The 17,757-nt window shown below is 47.3% G+C and overlaps 1 protein-coding gene across 4 annotated transcripts in view; it reads right to left on the reverse strand.

The window, feature by feature from the left end:
- TNIP1 (TNFAIP3 interacting protein 1) overlaps window positions 1-17,757 on the reverse strand; it is a 236,128-nt gene that overhangs the window by 141,411 nt on the left and 76,960 nt on the right. For all 4 annotated transcript variants that reach the window (XM_078653618.1, XM_078653616.1, XM_078653617.1 and 1 more), the window contains exon 2: window positions 13,768-13,928. In XM_078653618.1, coding sequence (XP_078509744.1) covers window positions 13,768-13,888 — 121 coding nt within the window. In that variant the 5' untranslated portion in view covers window positions 13,889-13,928. The remainder of the gene's footprint in view (window positions 1-13,767; window positions 13,929-17,757) is intronic.

Genomic DNA, 17,757 nt, shown 5'->3' on the forward strand with positions numbered 1-17,757 from the left:
ATTCTATAACTAAAAGGAAAGAAGCCTGTCCCCCTCCCCTGGTCGGAACATGTCCTAATCCCTTTTGCATGGCAGCCATCGTCCCCCCCACTTGATTGTACCGGCTACACGCATTCAAGCCTACCACTGGACTAAATTAAGTATAGATGAATGAACAAAGGAAATGCAATTTAACCCACCTTCATATAACCCTGACCCCGTATTAGCTAGCGGCGAGTTCTACTCATGGATTGAGAATTCACTAGGCTCAGGCAGCCTTTTATGAAGAAAAAATATCATCCTCCTCCAATGCACCCAAAGAATTATTTAGGATTGTAAAAAAAACGTAGGAAAGTTCCAGATCCCCCTGTGGTTCCAGATTCCACTGGTCTCCGCTGTAAAGAGCTAGTGGACTTCTTCTCCACCAAAATTCAGCTTATACTTAAACTGCTCCCACCAGCTAATAATGAACACCCCCGCGCAGTCTGAAGCAGAACTTCAGAATAATTCCCCCAAGACTAAATCCTTCGCCCCACTCACCGAAGAACTTCTTCCTCCTATCCTTAATATGATTAAGAACGGTTCTCAGCTGGACCCGGCCCCCTTCAACATCCTGAAATCCGCCATGCCGGTCATCATCCCTCCCATTGTCAATCTAGTTAACTCCTCGCTTGAATCTGGCATAGTCCACCAGGATTGGAAGATTTCAACGGTGAAAGCGCTTCTGAAAAAAACCCTATTTGGATCCCGGAGAGCTGTCCAACTATCGCCCTATCTCTCTTCTCCTGGGTATCAGTAAAGCTGCGGAAAAGATTTGTGAACCGCCAACTCTCTGCATATCTTGAAACCTTCAAACTACTTCACCACTCCCAGGCGGGCTTTCGCCCGGGCCAAGGTACGGAGACTGCACTAGTGGCGGCGGTGGAAGAGTCCAGAAAGATCTTGGAATCCAGAGGATCTGTGGCCATCATCCTCCTAGACCTCAGTGCAGCCTTCGATACGGGGAATCACCGTACCCTTGAACACCGGCTCAAAAAACTGGGAGTAACAGGTAGTGCCCTTTCCTGGCTGGAATCGTTCCTCGAAGGAAGATATTTTCAGGTGTTTGAAGGCAACACCCATTCACGACTACTTCCTCTACAGTGTGGGGTTCCTCAGGGCTCCTCCCAGAGTCCCACACTTTTTAACGTGTATATGTCCCCATTGGCTGAGATAGTTGCACCCTTCGGAATTCAACTTATCAGCTATGCAGACGACACGCAGCTCATTGTGGCACAAAACCAGGCAGAGCAGGCCCTCACAAACCTAAGCTCCTGTCTTAAAAAAGTTGCCAGCTGGATGAGTCAGTCGCACCTTAAACTCAATGGGGACAAGACGGAGCTCATGTTGTTGGGTAATCAAGCAATCTTCAACTCACATACTTTGTGGCCGTCATGTGTGGGACCCGCCCCAACCCCCGTAAAGGTAATAAAGAGTCTGGGCGTTTGGCTTGACCAGGAGCTCACTTTCAGAGCCCAGGCAAGAAAAACAGCCGCCACCTGCTTTGGCCTTCTGAGGTCAACACGAAAATACTGCCCCTCCTGCCTGAGAACTCTAAAATAAACTTAATTCAAGCCCTCCTCTTATCAAGGCTGGACTATGGAAACAACCTTTATCTAGGAGCCCCCACCTCTGTCATCCCAAAACTACAGGTAGTCCAGAACTCAGCCGCAAGACTCCTTACTGGCACTAACCTCCGTTGCTCAGGTAAACCAGCCTTAAAAACACTTCATTGGCTCCCGATGAAAGAGCGAATTAATTTCAAAGCTCTCTGCATTGCACACAAAAATCTACAGGGCTACAGGGATTTTTAATAATCTTATTAAACCCTACACATCAACCAGAAACCTTCGCTCCAATGACCTTTTCCTAGCCGAGGTCCTCAGAATCAGGAGGGCCCGCACAGGAGGGCGTTGTTTCTCCTTCAACGCATCCAGGCTTTGGAATTCCTTGCCTCTCCCCATCCGCCATGAAACCGATCACCTCTCGTTCCGCAGACAACTAAAAACATGGCTCTTCCCACTATAATTCCATCTGCTCCTTACCGCATGTCCAAAGAGCCGGGACACTTTCGGGTAGCCATGCGCTATATAAGAGCATATTCTATTCTATTCAATTCTAGAGCTGCAGAGTTATACATCTGGTGTTGGGCTCGGATGCTTGCACTTTGTGGTTTTCTTGGAAGAGTCTTTAGTAGTCACGATATAGGTGACTCCTCCCTTGAACGATAGTGCGCATGGGCATCGACTCCATCTTCAGATTGTTTTTCGCCATGAAGGGAAATTATGGATTTTATAGGAAATATAATAGATGTCCATGTAAGTGTATCTAATTTAGATAAAAACTGAAACAGATACAGGTCCCGGGGAGGCGGGTGGCGTGTACAACTCTGCAGCTCTACATGCCAAGAACAGATGCATACTGGTAAGTAGCATTTTCCGTTCGAGGCCTATGAGCTGCAGATTGTACACTTATGAAAAGACTGTACAGCAGTGTCTCCTTAATTGGTGGTCACCTGTATGTGTTGCAGTAGTTTGAAAAACTGTTTTAAGAACAGCCTGGCCTACAGAAGCTTGTTGCTTAGCCTGCACATCAACACAATAGTGTTTGGTGAAGGTGTGTGGTGTAGACCATGTTGCTGCTTTACATATGTCATCTAATTTATTTATTTATTTATTTATTTATTTATTTATTCAAAGTTTTATATAGCGCGAACAAGATCTTTACAGATATCAGAGCGCTTCACAATGACAGGGTAGGGGCAGTAGGAATGAACAGAGGTAGTGGGAGCAATGTAGTAGTCACTAACATGAAAGGATAATAATAACATACATAAAACATATCAATATACAGTCAGGTAAACAAGTAATATGAGACGGCACAAGTCATTGATCCCACTACAGAGGTGTTCAGGTACACCTTGGGTGTGTGGAAGGCTTATACCAGTGTTTTAGTATAGTCATCAAGTAGAGGTATAGTGCCAAAGGACAAGGTGAGCATTGACACAAGGCAATGCAGAGTCTCTGATCCAGCCCCTATAAGGTTCAGGAGATCTTGGCCAGAAGGATGGTTTTCACCTCTTTCTTGAAGAGTGCAGTGGAGGAGATACGCCTGGTTTCAGGAGGGAGCGCATTCCAGATCCTGGGTGCCATTCCTGAGAAGGAGCGCTTGTAGGTTTTCTCTTTCCGGAATCTACGGGGTTTCAGGAGTAGATTTTTTGAGCTTCTATTGGATCTCGAACCTCCTGATATAGACAACTTTTGAGCGAGGTAGTTGGGTGCATTGTGGTGCACGGCCGCGTGTGTCATAACTGCAATTTTTAGTTGTATTCTGGCTTCAAAAGGCAGCCATTTTAGGGACTTTAAGTCTGGGGAAATATGCGAATGTTTTCTTGAGCCAGTAATGAGTCTTGCAGCAGCGTTCAGGGAGGCTCTTAAGGGTGCTGTTGTGGATAGCGGGAGTCCGCTGAGGGCCACAATTCCGTAGTCTAATCGAGGGATGACTAACGCTTGTACAGCAGTTTGGAAGTCTTCAGCAGGGAGGAAGGGTTTGATTTTCCTCAGTGTGTTGATTTGGAAATTAGCTGCTTTTGTGGCTTTGCTGACGTGCTGCTGCATGTTGAGCTTGGCGTCCAGTGTGATGCCCAGGGATTTCGCTGAGTCCACGATGGTGGGTTGGACATTGAGTGCTGTTAGGTTGTTGAGCCATGTTTGGGTGGTGGAAATTTTCGCCGGGGGTGAGATGAGAAGGAACTCAGTTTTCAGAGCATTTAGTTTGAGGTGATTATCGGCTAGCCAAGATTGAGTGTTAATAAGCGTGGAATTCAGATGTTTGATATCTTCCGGGGATTGAAGCTTTAGGTACAGTTGTGTGTCGTCGGCGTACATATGGAATTGGACATTAGAAGCTTGGAACAAGGTGGCGAGCGGTTCCATGACGAGGTTGAACAATGTGGGGGAGAGGGAGGATCCTTGTGGAACACCTAGATCTGCAGGCACAGGTGAAGATAGCACATTGTCGATCTTGAACTTCTGAGACCGGTTGTGAAGGAAGGACGAAAACCATTTGAGAACCGTTCCCGATAGACCCATTCTAGTGCTTAGCAGCTCCAGCAAGTTCTCATGTTTGACCGTGTCAAATGCTGACGAGAGGTCAAGAAGGATGAGGAGGCAGGACTCATTGCGATCAAGAATTTGGAGGGCGTCATCAATTATGTGTGTCATAGCTGTTTCCGTGCTATGTTTTGCTCGGAAGCCTGATTGATGAGAGTTGAGGAGGTCAAATTGGTCAATGTGTCTTGTTAGTTGGAGTTGGACACATTTCTCCAGCAGTTTGGCCAGGGTGGGGATATTGGTGATGGGCCGGTAATTGTTTAGGTCAGACGGATCAGCTGTAGGTTTCTTGAGCATAGGCGTGACTTGCCCCACCTTGAGGGCGTCTGGAATGAGGCCTTGTTGCAGGGAGCAGTTGATTATTTTGGTCCAGAGAGGGAGGAGCAAGGGGATGAAGTCTTTTACAGCATTAGCAGGTAGAGGGTCTGTGAGGTGATTAGAGGGCTTCAAGGTGCAGAGCAGTTTGTGTATTGTTTCTTCCGAGTAGGTATCGAAGTACAGCCAAGATGCCATGTTTTTAGGTTGAGTGTTAGCCATTCTGGTGTGGTTGGGGAATCGGCTTACATCCATGATGAGGTCATTTCTTATGTTGTCAGTCTTTAGCTTAAAGAAAGCAGAGAAGTCTTCACAGTGTGGGGTGTCGCTTGTTGTGCTATTTGATTGTAAGGGTTGTGCCTTTGTTTGGGTCTTGATTAGTTCGAACAGTTTTCTTGGCCTGTTTTTTGCTTGGTCCAACTGGCGGCTGAAGAAGTCCAACTTTGTGCGCTTTATTTTCCTGAAGTAGGCATTTCTCTTGTTTTTAAACCTTTTGAGGTGCAATGCTGAAGGGTCCGCTCTCCAGGTGCGCTCCCTATGGAACGTTCCCTAAGAATGCCATGGACGCCCCTAGTTTGCATTTTGAATGTGCTCTAAGTGGAATTGGTAATGTGTGTTTAGCCTTTTGGTAGCATATTTGAATGCATTTTACAATCCAACTTGTGATCCCAGCTTTGGAGATGGGGTTACCTTTATTAGGTGGGGAGAAGGCTACAAACAGTTGTTTTGTCTTTCGAAAGGACTTGGTCCTGTCAATGTAATAAAGCAGGGCTCTTTTGACGTCAAGTGTGTGAAGAGCTCTCTCTGCCACAGAGTCTGGGTTTTGAAAAAAACACTGGTAACTCAACTGATTGGTTAAGATGAAAAGCAGAGATTACTTTGGGAAGGTATTTGGGGTTTGTTCTGAGAACCACTTTAGTAGGATGTATTTGTAAGAATGGTTCTTGTATGGTTAAAGCCTGGAACTCACGTACCCTTCTAAGAGAGGTAATTGTGACAAGGAAAGCTACTTTCCATGTGAGGAACTGAAGTTCACACTTATGTAGAGGTTCAAATGGGGTTGCCATGAGGCTGGTAAGAACAATGTTTAAATTACACACCAGAGAGGGTGGTAGTCTTGGAGGAATTATTCTTTTAAGGCCCTCCATTAAGGCTTTAATTGCAGGTACTATAAACAATGACAAGTGTTATCTGTTTTGTAAATAAGCAGCAAGTGCGGCTAGATGTAACCGTATGGATGAATATGCTAGATTACATCTTTCTAAATGTAACAAATAGCAAATGATGTCCTGGATTGAAGCATCCAGTGGATCAATGTTATTGTTATTACAATAGATGACAAATATTTTCCATTTTTCTGCATAGCAAGCTCTAGTAGTAGGGCGTCTGGCTTCTTTAATGATGTTCATACAGTCTGTCGGGAGGTTAAGATAACCGAACTCTAAGATTTTAGGAGCCAGATTGCTAGATTCAGTTGACCTGGATCGGGGTGCCTTATCTCTCCATGGTTTTGCGTTAGCAATGTTAGGGAGAGGCGTAATTTTTGGTGTGGAACTACTGAGAGTTCTAGTAGTGTTGTGAACCTCGGTTGGCGTGCCCACGTGGGAGCCACCAGGATCATCTTGAGAGACTGTTGTCTGAGCTTATGTACTACTAGAGGAATCAGTGGGAGTGGTGGAAAAGCGTACGCAAATCTGCCTGACCAGTTCATCCATATCGCATTGCCTTTAGACAACGGGTGTGGAAACCTGGCGGCAAGGTTGGGCATTTTGCATTTGTGTGTGTGGGGAACAGATCGATGTCTGGTTGACCTCACATTTGGAAAAATGGTTGAAGAACTTGGGGATGAAGTTCCCATTCGTGTATCTGCTGTGTCTGTCGACTTAGCAGATCCGCAATCTGATTGTGAACTCCTGAGAAATGTTCTGCCAGAAGGTATATGTTTTGTGGAATGGCCCATCTCCAAATGTTTTGTGCGAGCTGGGACAGCTGCAAAGAATGTGTGCCTCCTTGTTTCCGAATGTAAAACAGGACTGTCATGTTGTCCATCTGGACTAGGAAAGTCTTATGCTGTAGATGTACTTGGAATGATTTTAATGCTAGAAATATTGCCAGTAGATCTAGGTGATTGATGTGGAGCACTTTTTGTTGAGTGGTCAATTTGCATTGAATTGTGTGGTTTAGGAGATGGGCTCCCCAGCCGGTAAGTGATGCGTCTGCTGTTAACCTGTGGAACCGGCTCTAGGAACGGCCGCCCTTTGGACAGGTTTTGTATGTTCCACCACTGCAGAGAGTGATGTGTGCGGCTGTCCACCAACACCAGATCTGTAAGTTGTCCTTGAGCCTGGTTCCACTGACGCTGACGTGCTAGGCATTCTTGTAAGGGGCGCATCTAAAGTCTTGCATTAGGAACGATAAAGATGCAAGAGGCCATCATTCCTATGAGCTGCATGAATACCCTTGCTAGGAGGGAATGTTGTGGTTGAAACCTGCTTATGAGTGTTTGCATACTGGCTATCCTGGCTGGATGGGGATATGCCAGAGCTCTGGAAGTGTCCAGTGTAGCCCCTAGATACTGATGTATGTGGAAAGGCTGAAGATTGGACTTGGGGTAGTTTATTGTAAATCCCAAGTTGTGAAGCAGCTGGATGGTTTGATGAGTGTGATGAACACACTGGTTGTACGATTTGGCTTTTATTAAGCCAGTCGTCGAGATATGGAAAGACATGGATCTGTTGTCTTCTTAAATGTGCTGCTACTACCACAAGGCACTTTGTGAACACTCTGGGTGAGGTGGTCACCCAGAATGGTAGGACTTTGAACTGATAGTGTTGTACGTCCACTATGAACCTTAGATACTTCCTGTGGGCAGGGTGTATGGGAATGTGGAAGTAGGCGTCCTTGAGATTTAGTGTGGCAAGGAAGTCGCCTGGTTGAAGTAGTGGGAGGACCTGTTGGTGGGTGATCATATGAAAATGATCTGACTGTATATAGAGATTGAGGGTCTGAGGTCGAGTATTGGCCTTAGAGTACCGTCCTTCTTGGGGATTAGGAAATACAGTGAGTAAACCCCTGTTCCTTGATGTTGTTTTGGAACTAGTTCTATTGCCTGCTTTTGAAGCAGTGAGAGAACCTCTTGATTTAAGAGTGTGAGGTGGTCCGTGGACATTGGACGCTGTTTAGGTGGTATAGGGGGCGAGGTTGTTGTAAGTTCTAGGCAGTAACCATACTGGATAATTTGTCTTACCCACTTGTCTGTTGGGGTGGAATTCCAGACAGGTAGGAACTGTGAGAGTCTTCCTCTGACCAGAGTGGAATGGTCTGGAGGGAGTGGGGGAAGTGACTGTTTATTAGCGGGGGAGGCGCGAATGTTGTTGTTACCTCGGCCTCTGCCCTTCTTATTATTTCCTCTGTATCCCCCTCTAAAATATCCTCTGCTGGGGGATGTTTGTGTGGTGCTTTTGTATGAAGAGAAGGCAGTGTCTGCTCCAATGGTTTTGGATGCTCCTCTATAGAAGGAGTGACGAAAGGAACCACATGTAGTTGGAGACTGTAATGCTCCCATGGATTTTTGCAGTCTCAGTGTCCTTTTTAGGTCGAGCAGACGTACTCTCAATGCGTGAGCATTGAGAGAGTCTGCTTCAGACCTAATGTTGCCCGTTATTGGGAGAGTGGACACCAATCTGACACAAGCGTTTCCTTCGCGGATTTCACCGCGGGAGCGCGCGTCTCACCCGCGCATGCGCAGAGTAACAGCATTTTTTTTTTTTTTTTTAATTTTTTTTATTTCCCAGCCCCGAACCGAATCAGGTATCAGAGCGCTTCACATATAGGCAGCCCCCACCCCCCACCCCCCACCCCTCTGCATGCGCACACACAGGCGAGCGCATTTACACGCAGGCACACGGCAGACACTCGCTCACACACACCCCCCTCCCCCACAGTCACACACACGCACTCCAGACACATACACACGCGCGTGACCCCCATCCCCACCACTTACCGGGCTCTTTCGGCGTGTTCAGTGTCTCATCGCTCCACTTCTTCCTCGGCGGCGGCGGCGGCTGTGGCGGCGGGCGGGACTTCCTGCTGGATTGCAGGCCCCGCCCCCGTCTCAGGCAAAAGTGCCTGACTTCCGTTTTTGTTATTGCTGTTGGGGGACACGGTAACCCGGGACCGGACCCGACCGCACCGGCCGAGGCTGATCTTTTTTATTTTTTTGGTGTTAGATATCACCTAGACCAATACAGTACTGGCCTCTCTGCTGAGACTGCTAACACACCTTCCTAAGACAGCCCATCACCCCGAGCCCAGCCCTGTGTGTGGCGCTCACCAGTGCTTGTATCGTAACTTTTTCGATTCGCTCGCTTGTAATGTTCTCTAGGGGTCAGGATGCGGTTGGGAGCCGTCAGCCGAGAGGAGGGGGGTACGGCTCGCTCGGCGGAGTGGTCCCCGTGAGTCACAGCTTTACCGGGAAATGTGGTAACCATGGCAATGGCAGTGGACAGGCTGGAGCCGAGACGGCAGCGCCAGCGGCGGATCCAGCGAGGCGACGAGGCGCTGCATCGGCAGACAGGTGAGGCGCTGTGCCCCCCGGGGCTCGGGCACCCTCCCCGGCTCGGGCCGAGTGCTCCGGGCATCCCTCGAGTCCTGGGGGCACGGGTCCCCGCCCTCCACGTGCACACGTGCCCAGGGAGTGCAGGCACAACTTTCAGCACCTCCTTGAACCCAGAAATGGATCTTTATGCATCCCTCCAATCCTGGCTGCACGCGTCCCCGTGCAGCGCCTGCCGCCTGTACCCAGCCCTCCCCGTGCACCCCACCTCCACCGTGCACTTACCTCCGCCCCGTGCACCCCACCTTCGCCCCGTGCACCCCACCTTCGCCCCGTGCAGCCCACCTCGCCCCGTGCACTCAGGCACAACTTTCAGCACCTCATTTAGCCCAGAAATGGATCTTTATGCATCCCTCCAATCCTGGCTGCACGCGTCCCCGTGCAGCGCCTGTACCCTGCCTCCCCGTGCACCCACCGCCGCCCCGTGCACTCCGGTACAACTTTCAGCACCTCTTTGAGCCCAGAAATGGATCTTTCTTCTTCCCGCCTCGAATACTGGCTGCACGCGTCCCAGTACAGCGCCTGTACCCTGCCCTCCCCGTGCATTCACCTCCGCCCCCTGCACCCAGCACAATTTTCAGCATTCCCTTGAACCCAGAAATGGATATTTCTTCATCCCGCTCCCATCCTGGCTGCACGTGCCCTGCTCCTCCCGTGTTCCCCATCTGCCTCCCCCCTTCCACTCAAGCAGAACTTTCAGCACCTCCTTGAACCCAGAAATTGATTTTTTGCATCCCTCGAACCCTGGCTGCACGCGTCCCCGCACAGCGCACTTGCCCTGACCCCCCCCACTCCCATGCACCCACCCCTAATGCACCCGTGCGCACAGGCACAACGTTCGGCACCTCATGGAATCAAGAGGAAATATGCGGCAGGATAACCCGCAGAGCAATGCTCACTGATCCTCCGAAGTAGAATTGCCCCTCAGCACATATTGTCTGTGACCCCGTAATGTCAGTACTACCCTGCCAGCAATAACTCCTTCATAGCTGCCAATATTTCAGATTGCTGTGTGTGACACTTTCATAATTGCAGTGTAATTATGAAGTGACATTTCAACGTCTATGAGTGACACCGAAGTGGGACAAAAAGGACAGTGGCTGCTACCTGCCCAGCCACAGCGGCACCAGTGATCACACCAGCTAACTTTGGGATTATTAACAAGGACCCAGGGGACAAGCACGTTTATGTTGTCTCATTTAATAACAATAAAAACAAAACTGTTTCAGACCGCAAGGCTGGAGTGCGAATCCTGTTACTAACAAGGAAAATATGTCTAATAATTTAGTCCAAATGCAGTGCCACCTGGATCAACTTTCAGTTTCAACATTGGCACCCCCACTTGAAGCATGGGAAAGTCAAATGCATAATAAGAAGTGTTTCCTTAGTAACAGAGAAGAGCCGTCTTCGACAAGCAAACTAACAAGACTTTTTTTCTAAGAAAATATTATTCATATTTGATTTTGCTTCTGAAAATCTGGGCTCAGAAAAGGCCTGGATGACTCAGGCCTCTATCGCTTAAATACAACACATATTGCATTACAAATGCTATAGGTGTCACATTTGCAAAAGTTAAAACTATTGGCATTGTAAATGAAAAAGCTATTCATTTCGCTATTTTCAAAACCAACACATAAATAAAACAATAGTCATTTACAATACCAATAGCTCAAACTTTCCTAATGCGAGACCTATTGCATTGCAAATGCTTGTTCATCTTGTCTACAGTGCTGTCTACAGCCAGTCCAAAGTATTGACCTTGATTGAACGGCTGGTTGAGGATAGTGGTTTGTACAGCTTGTTTAAAGTCTGAGATTCGTAACCAGTCATGTCTTCTGAGTAGCACACCAGTGTTAATGGACCTAGAGCCTGTGTCAGCTGCATCAAGGGCACATTTGATTGATGCGTTAGTGATTATTTTGCCTTCTTGAATTAGAGCATTTGCCTGGTCTTTGTAGTGATCAGGTAAATGTTGTAATAGGTGTGCTTCCCTGTGTATTGTGTCCATGTTCACTGATGTTAAAATAACAATCAGAATATTATATTAATATTGCAATAAATATAATAATAATAATGACAATACAAATGTTCACACAAACAGGTTTTTCCATTTAGAAGAGCTGTAAATCAGGGGTTACGGTGGCACCGACCCGTGTGCTTTCGGTACATCATGCTCACGTCATTTAAGACAAAAATGTTTCAACTTTTCTATTAATGTAAACACATTTTCCTTCCAATTTTAGTCTAAGAGGCAGCCTATTCCAAAGTTTTGATCGGTCACTAATGATCTAGTCCCTCTGCGATTCTTACGTATCAGAATGACTAAATGCTTCTCAGCTTCTGGTCGAAGACCCTGGATGTGCTGGTGACATTTAAATGGGCTCTTTAAATACACCAAGGCTTTATGGATTAATACTACCATACTGACCTGGATCTGCCTCCGGCTGAGCCAGTGTGATCTTCACAGTGTCATGGGCAAAGTGTTCCTTCTCGGAACCGTAACTAGACACTTAGTTGACAGATTTGTTTTCCTAATGCCTGTAGTGCACCTTAAGTAGGAATGTCTGTGAGCAGCATATTGCTATAATCGACGTGCGCACAGATTCACACCCTGGCCAAGATGGCCAACTTCGATTTTTCTAGTCGAGGACGTGTTCTGTCGGCGCTTCAAATGCTAGTTACAGATGCTAGACGCAGCGTTATGCTGCTGTACAGCGTGGATTGACTCTTACTCACAAGGATTATACCTTCTTTACTTTTTAATTCTGACAATATTCCAAAAGATGAATACTCTACTAATGATTGGGCCAATACATGTTGGAGGTCGGACTAGTTCTTCTGCCTTTCGGGGCCAGACCCATGTGGTTGTCATTGTGCAGCCAGCTGGTTGTCCTTAGATACTTCAGAATGCATCTGCCTTTCATGAACACAGGTTTGTAAAGCGATCATTCTATTAGAGGACGATCGGTCTAGCCACTGCAAATAATATTATGTAAATGAGGAGGAAAGAGCAATCCTTCAGGAACAACCCCTTTTATGGTGATTGTGGAAACAACCCCCTTCATGGTGATTGTGGGAACAACCCATTTCATGGTGATTGTGGGGACCTAAATAAATTCGACACAGTCTGTAATTTTGATTCTCGAACAACAAAGAAGTCCTCTCAGTGGAACACCGACTGATTCAGTCTTTCCTATCGGACTTCAAAGTCTATTGTGGCAAAGACTATGGAGGAGTTCAGTATCACCGACAGCGATGATCGGCCACTGTTGCCAGAGGTCGGGTGGATTGCTCTAACATTGAAAAAATCTGTCTCCCCGGATGGGTCTGAGTGTATGGGTGTTTGAAGTTGTGCTAGTCTCAGTGTGCCTGTATCCTTAGCATGTGTCATGTGTGTACAGCGGCGGCCGCCACATAAATAAAGTGGTGAGACAGGTGGAGGAGGAGTGGAGGGGGAGCGCGGGGGGGAGGCAAGAGGGAGTTTAATAATAATAAAAAGTTAAACTTACCTGCTACCGGCCGCCTCTCACGTCGCGCCTTCATGCTGGTTCTTCCTAGTCCCAGGAGACACTGCGTCCACATCACAGAATACCTTTTCAAACCCCGCACTGCTCCCCTGCTAGGAGAGAACTGCTGGGATTGGCCTTAGCGGGCTGGAAAGATGCTCACACAGGTCAGGGAGTCTGTGGGGTTAGAGAAACCTGTGTTTTGGTCGGCCTGAGATGGCCGGCCAAACACACATGCTCACTTAGAGAGTGCACATAGTACTCTTCCTCTCCCCTCTCATTTCCCGGCCCTCCCTGCGCACAATAATGAAATATCGTTTTATATTTTCACTGTTGGCTCTGACCAGTGGAGCGATGCTCCTCCCCCATTGTAGAGGAGCCGCCCCTGTGTGTGTGTACTGCATGTGAAGTTGTGGCAGTACAGTATGTACAGTAGAAAAGTCATGCCTATTGCCTAATAATTTGGGCGTGGATTAGACAGAGCCCAGCTACTTGGCATTACCTTAAAGGAGCCTCTGGCTCTGCTCCTTTTCCGCACCAAGAATCTCCCCCTCCTTGTAATGCTTTCTGTCACACTTTCCAGCCTTGAACAAATGGAGTTTCTTTCCTTGCTGTGCATTCATACATCCTCATCCTGCAGCCATGTGATGTCAGGTAGACTCCGAACTTTCAGCAGCATCGAATGTCTGGGTTTCTATTGTCTCAGAGCTATAGGTGAACCCCTTCTCGTCAAAGACTCTTGGGTTCTGACTTGATGTTTGGAGCATTTCAACTGAAAAGGCAAGGGAAAGCCCGTGCATGTTCTGAGCACGCTGAACCCGAGATCTTCAGAAGGACTCACGGGTATTCTGTTAGTTTAAGAGAGAACATGGAGCAGTGTCATGCTACTGCTGCTCCAGTATGCACCACTCAATACTGGCAGAAGGGCTGAGTCCATCAGATGGTTGCAATGGTGAATAACCAGCTTACCAGCATGTCAACTTACGTCGCTGCACCGCAGCACCTATTACTGGTCCCTTTAGCAGCAGAACTACGTTTGACAAGTCCTGCTTCAAACTGAAATATTGAAATTTAGCAAGGTAATAGTGAAATGGCTGGGGTTTTAGGAAAGAATAGTAGCATCAGAGATATAGGCATTTACCAATGGCCTCAATCTTGTCATTCAGGGTTAGCAGCCTAGAGTAGAGGTGTCTGCCCTTACCTAGACTCCTGATGCCTTTCATCCTCTCCTTCAGTGCTGCATTCTCCTCCACCAGCCGCTCCAGGGCGGTATCTCTGGCTCCTCCGGGGTCATAGATCCGATACGGCGCTTTCCCATCCATCGTGGCGGGCCTCAGTCATTGACATCAAGGACAAGCATTCCTGTAATGGAAACAACGCGTTAAAACTACAATGCAAGACAATATCCACAACATGAGCAACAAGGCACATTGCCAGTGTGCCATCCTAGAACAATTGCTTTTTTTGTTTGTTAAATGCTTGTATTTGCATTTTACATTCTTAAACGACAGCTGCATGCAATGCATAAAGTGAAGAAAGGAGGCAGAAGATAGCTCATTATAGCTACTGTTATGCAAGTGTTTACAAAGATCATAAGTAGCTTTTCTTACACTATGCAGGTCCTGGTCCACCAGCATGGCCTGCAGGCTGCGCGAGCCACCAGGCTGTGAGCGCAGCTGCCACGCACACAGATTCTGGGCAGCCGTGAAGCTGCACTGACAGCTGTCCTCTGCTAACTCCCACCAGAGACACAATGAAACAACTATTATGCCTATAGAAAGAACTCTGCTACAAGCGCAAGAGTCATTCTAGTTTCTGTACTGCATAAGAGGGGTTGGGCCAGGTGACACCTGTCTTGGTCCTCCTCCTCCTCCTCCTCCTCCTCCTCTTTAGAGAAGATTCTGTTACAGAGAAGATGAGGGGTGGCTGTCGGATGCTTCAGCCTTCAGGTGTCTCCCTACATTTGTTACCAATGTGCTGTGCATTTTAACAGAATCAGGCCTAATGCTGTGGATTTAAGGACATTGTTTTGATATAGACATGTGCATGTCTTCTATATTAAAGCTTGAGGAACTTCTACAGAACTCTTCTCTTGAAAGCATATAGCAGAAAAATTTAATTTCTTTCCATCTGCATATTTCTCTCAGTAGGCACAAACGGTTGTACATATCAAACCTTTACGTCAGATTGGCAATTAAACGGATTCACATCCACCCAGTGCCCCGCAGCAGGACAGGATCCAATGTAACATTCCCTGGTGCTAGACTTCTCCCCTCATCCTGAACAGGCACACTGCACCTTCCTGTACCTCAAAGCTGTCTCGAAAGAAGCAGGCAAACTCTTCTAATGCAGCCAGTCAGGATGGTTAAACAGACATCAATTCTGCTTGTTTTAGCAAATCTGATTGACCGGATTGTGAAGAATAGGATGTTTCTAGCAGTCTGACTGGCCGCCTTTCATCTGAACAGAGTGGACTCCTGTGTTGACTGAATGTGGATTGGTTGCCCAGAAACAAATCAAAGTAGCCAGGACAATCCCCCTCTTCTTTGCACAAGGTTTGCTGTTTATGGAGTTATGGGGTGCAGCTTTCTGCCCAGGTGTACTGAAGGATGAATTTAGTAAAAAGGACTAAAATCATATAGCCCTTAAAATTTTATTTTCAGAAAAATGCTGCAATAAGTGGATTCTGCTTGTTTAACATTCTAGTGAAAAATGACACACACACACACTGTTGGACTTGGCCCTTTTTGCAGGGTTATTCCCAATCTGTTTGCTTCTTCCTACTATTTTTTCCTGCTCTATTGTTGGTTTTAGGACTTTGACCACGTTACCACTTCTAATCAGTGCTAAAGTGCATATGCTCTCTTTGTAAATTGTTATCATGATTGGCTTATTTGATTTACTGGTAAGTCCCTAGTAAAGTGCAATGAGTGTGCCACGGCCTGTAAATCAAATGCTACTAGTGGGCCTGCAGCACTGATTGTGCCACCTACATGAGTAGCCCTTAAAAGGTAACTCCACTGCAGTGTCTGTGCACAGTTGTTTTTTTTTGTAATTCTTTTTATTATTAAAGAAACATAAACAAACAAGGCAACAAAAGCAGTACAGCTGGATATGCGTTCAAGGAGGAAGGAAAGTGCATTACAATTTAATACAAATCATCAGTGCGAGGGGGGGCAGGGGGGAAATCAGAGTCATAGCACAGTGAGGCTTAAACAATACTAGGAATGTCGGGTCAGGGGGAAAAAGGAACATCCGGAATATCAGCGAGGGGGGTGTACATATATCACCCCGGTAGGAGTTCCACTGGCCCCAGATTTTACCCCACTTCTTAGGTCTGCCGCGTGCCACATACACCGTCTTCTCTCTAAACATACACCAGTCCATGTTCTCCTTCCATGCCAAGATCGTGGTCGGACTCTGGGAACCCCACAACTGCGCAATCTCTCTCTTGGCAACCATATTCCCAAGGGTCGCTCACTGAGTCTGCACCACATCATAATCAGTCTGTCCCCAAACATTTAACAAACAACGCCTGGCTTCAGGCAACAGCGCAACACCCGTGACCTCCTCCATCACAGCATGCACTTGATTCCAAAACACTACCACTTCCGGACACTCCCAAATTATGTGGAGGAAAGTACCAATTAAACCGCATCCACGCTTACACAACCCATCCACAGAGTAACCCATACGAATCAAGCGAGGGCCGGTCACATAAATCCGATGCAGGATCTTAAGCTGTACGAGCCAGAGACGGGCCGGAATCGCGACCTCCTTAGGTGAGGATATCGCCGATTGCCAGTCCTCGTCATCCAACTCTAGACCGTCACTGGTCCAGACCTCTATGAGTTGCGCCAACAGGTCAACTCGATCGTTAATCAATTTCTTACATATCAAAGAAATAGTGCTGTCGGGAACATATCCGTTAAGCACTCGATCTTCGAGTGGAGATGATTCAGGAATAACAGTACCTTCAGGAAAAACCGAACTCAACGCGTGGCGAATCTGTACATAACGGAAGAACTCCTTGTCACTTAGCTCATACTCTACCTTCAACTCCTCAAAGGTCGTAATCTTACCCTTGGCCCAGAGATCACTCACTCTGCAAATACCGATCCTATCCCACTTCTCGAAACCTTTCGTCTGCCACAAGCTGCCCAGTCTTTCAGACGCATAGAGCGGACTCGCCCGGGTCAGTCGATCCCTCCATCCCATTGCCACATTCGCACATTCCCACACTCGCACCGCTATCTTAGTGGGTCCCGAAAGGTTCCGTACAGCAGGTTTGGAATAAAGCGCCCTGTTCTAATCTCCACCCGGTAGCAGCCACTTATCCATCTCAAACGCAGGATTTAACGCAGGACCGTACATTGCATGATTAATTGCCCCCAGCTGAGAGGTCCAATAGTATCGCCGAATATCCGGAAGTGCGATACCGCCATCATACCAGGGAAGCGTCAGGATGGCGATACGCGAGCGCCCATCCCAAATCAACTGCCTCTGCAGACTCTCCACCTCCCGGAAATAGCTCGCCGGAATGACATCAAACGTGTTCTGAAGCGCGTATAAAAACCCTGTGCACAGTTGTTAACTGCCATGTCTACCTGACAAGTGCACCCACTTTCCAGACCCTAACCTTCTCTTTTCTTACATGCTAGTCACCCCTAAGGTAGGCTCCAGGTACCCCTGTGGGCAGGGTGCAGTGTATGTGAAAGGTAGGACATGCCCTGTTGTGTGTGGCATGTCCTGATAGTGAAATACTGCCAATTTCGATTTCAGTTCACCATTGTAGGGCTATTTGTTCCCATAGGATAGAATGGGTAGTTTGCTAATAACATCTTATAAGCACAACTGCCCCTGGGAAACAGATAGGAAAATAAAGTTTAGTATGCCTGACCTCGGAATGTTAAAATGCATCTTTTAGTGATGGTGATTTTTACATTCTGTGTTTGCAAATACCACTTTTAAAAAGTAGGTATTTTCTTGCTTAGCCATACTGTGTGCCTTTGCTAGGATGTGTATTGACTGGCTGGCTTTGGAGTGACAGGGGCTGGGGATGTGCAGGCGCTCCAGAGAGTCTGGATGAATCAGTATTAGGCTGAATAGGCCTGGTCTGCATTTGGAGTGGTGGGAGGAGTAGCACCTGTACCTGTATGGGGCTGTGCCTGCCTTCCACAATGATGGCTCC

The sequence above is a fragment of the Lissotriton helveticus genome, chromosome 7, assembly GCF_964261635.1.
Source record: "Lissotriton helveticus chromosome 7, aLisHel1.1, whole genome shotgun sequence".
Lineage (NCBI taxonomy): Eukaryota > Metazoa > Chordata > Amphibia > Caudata > Salamandridae > Lissotriton > Lissotriton helveticus.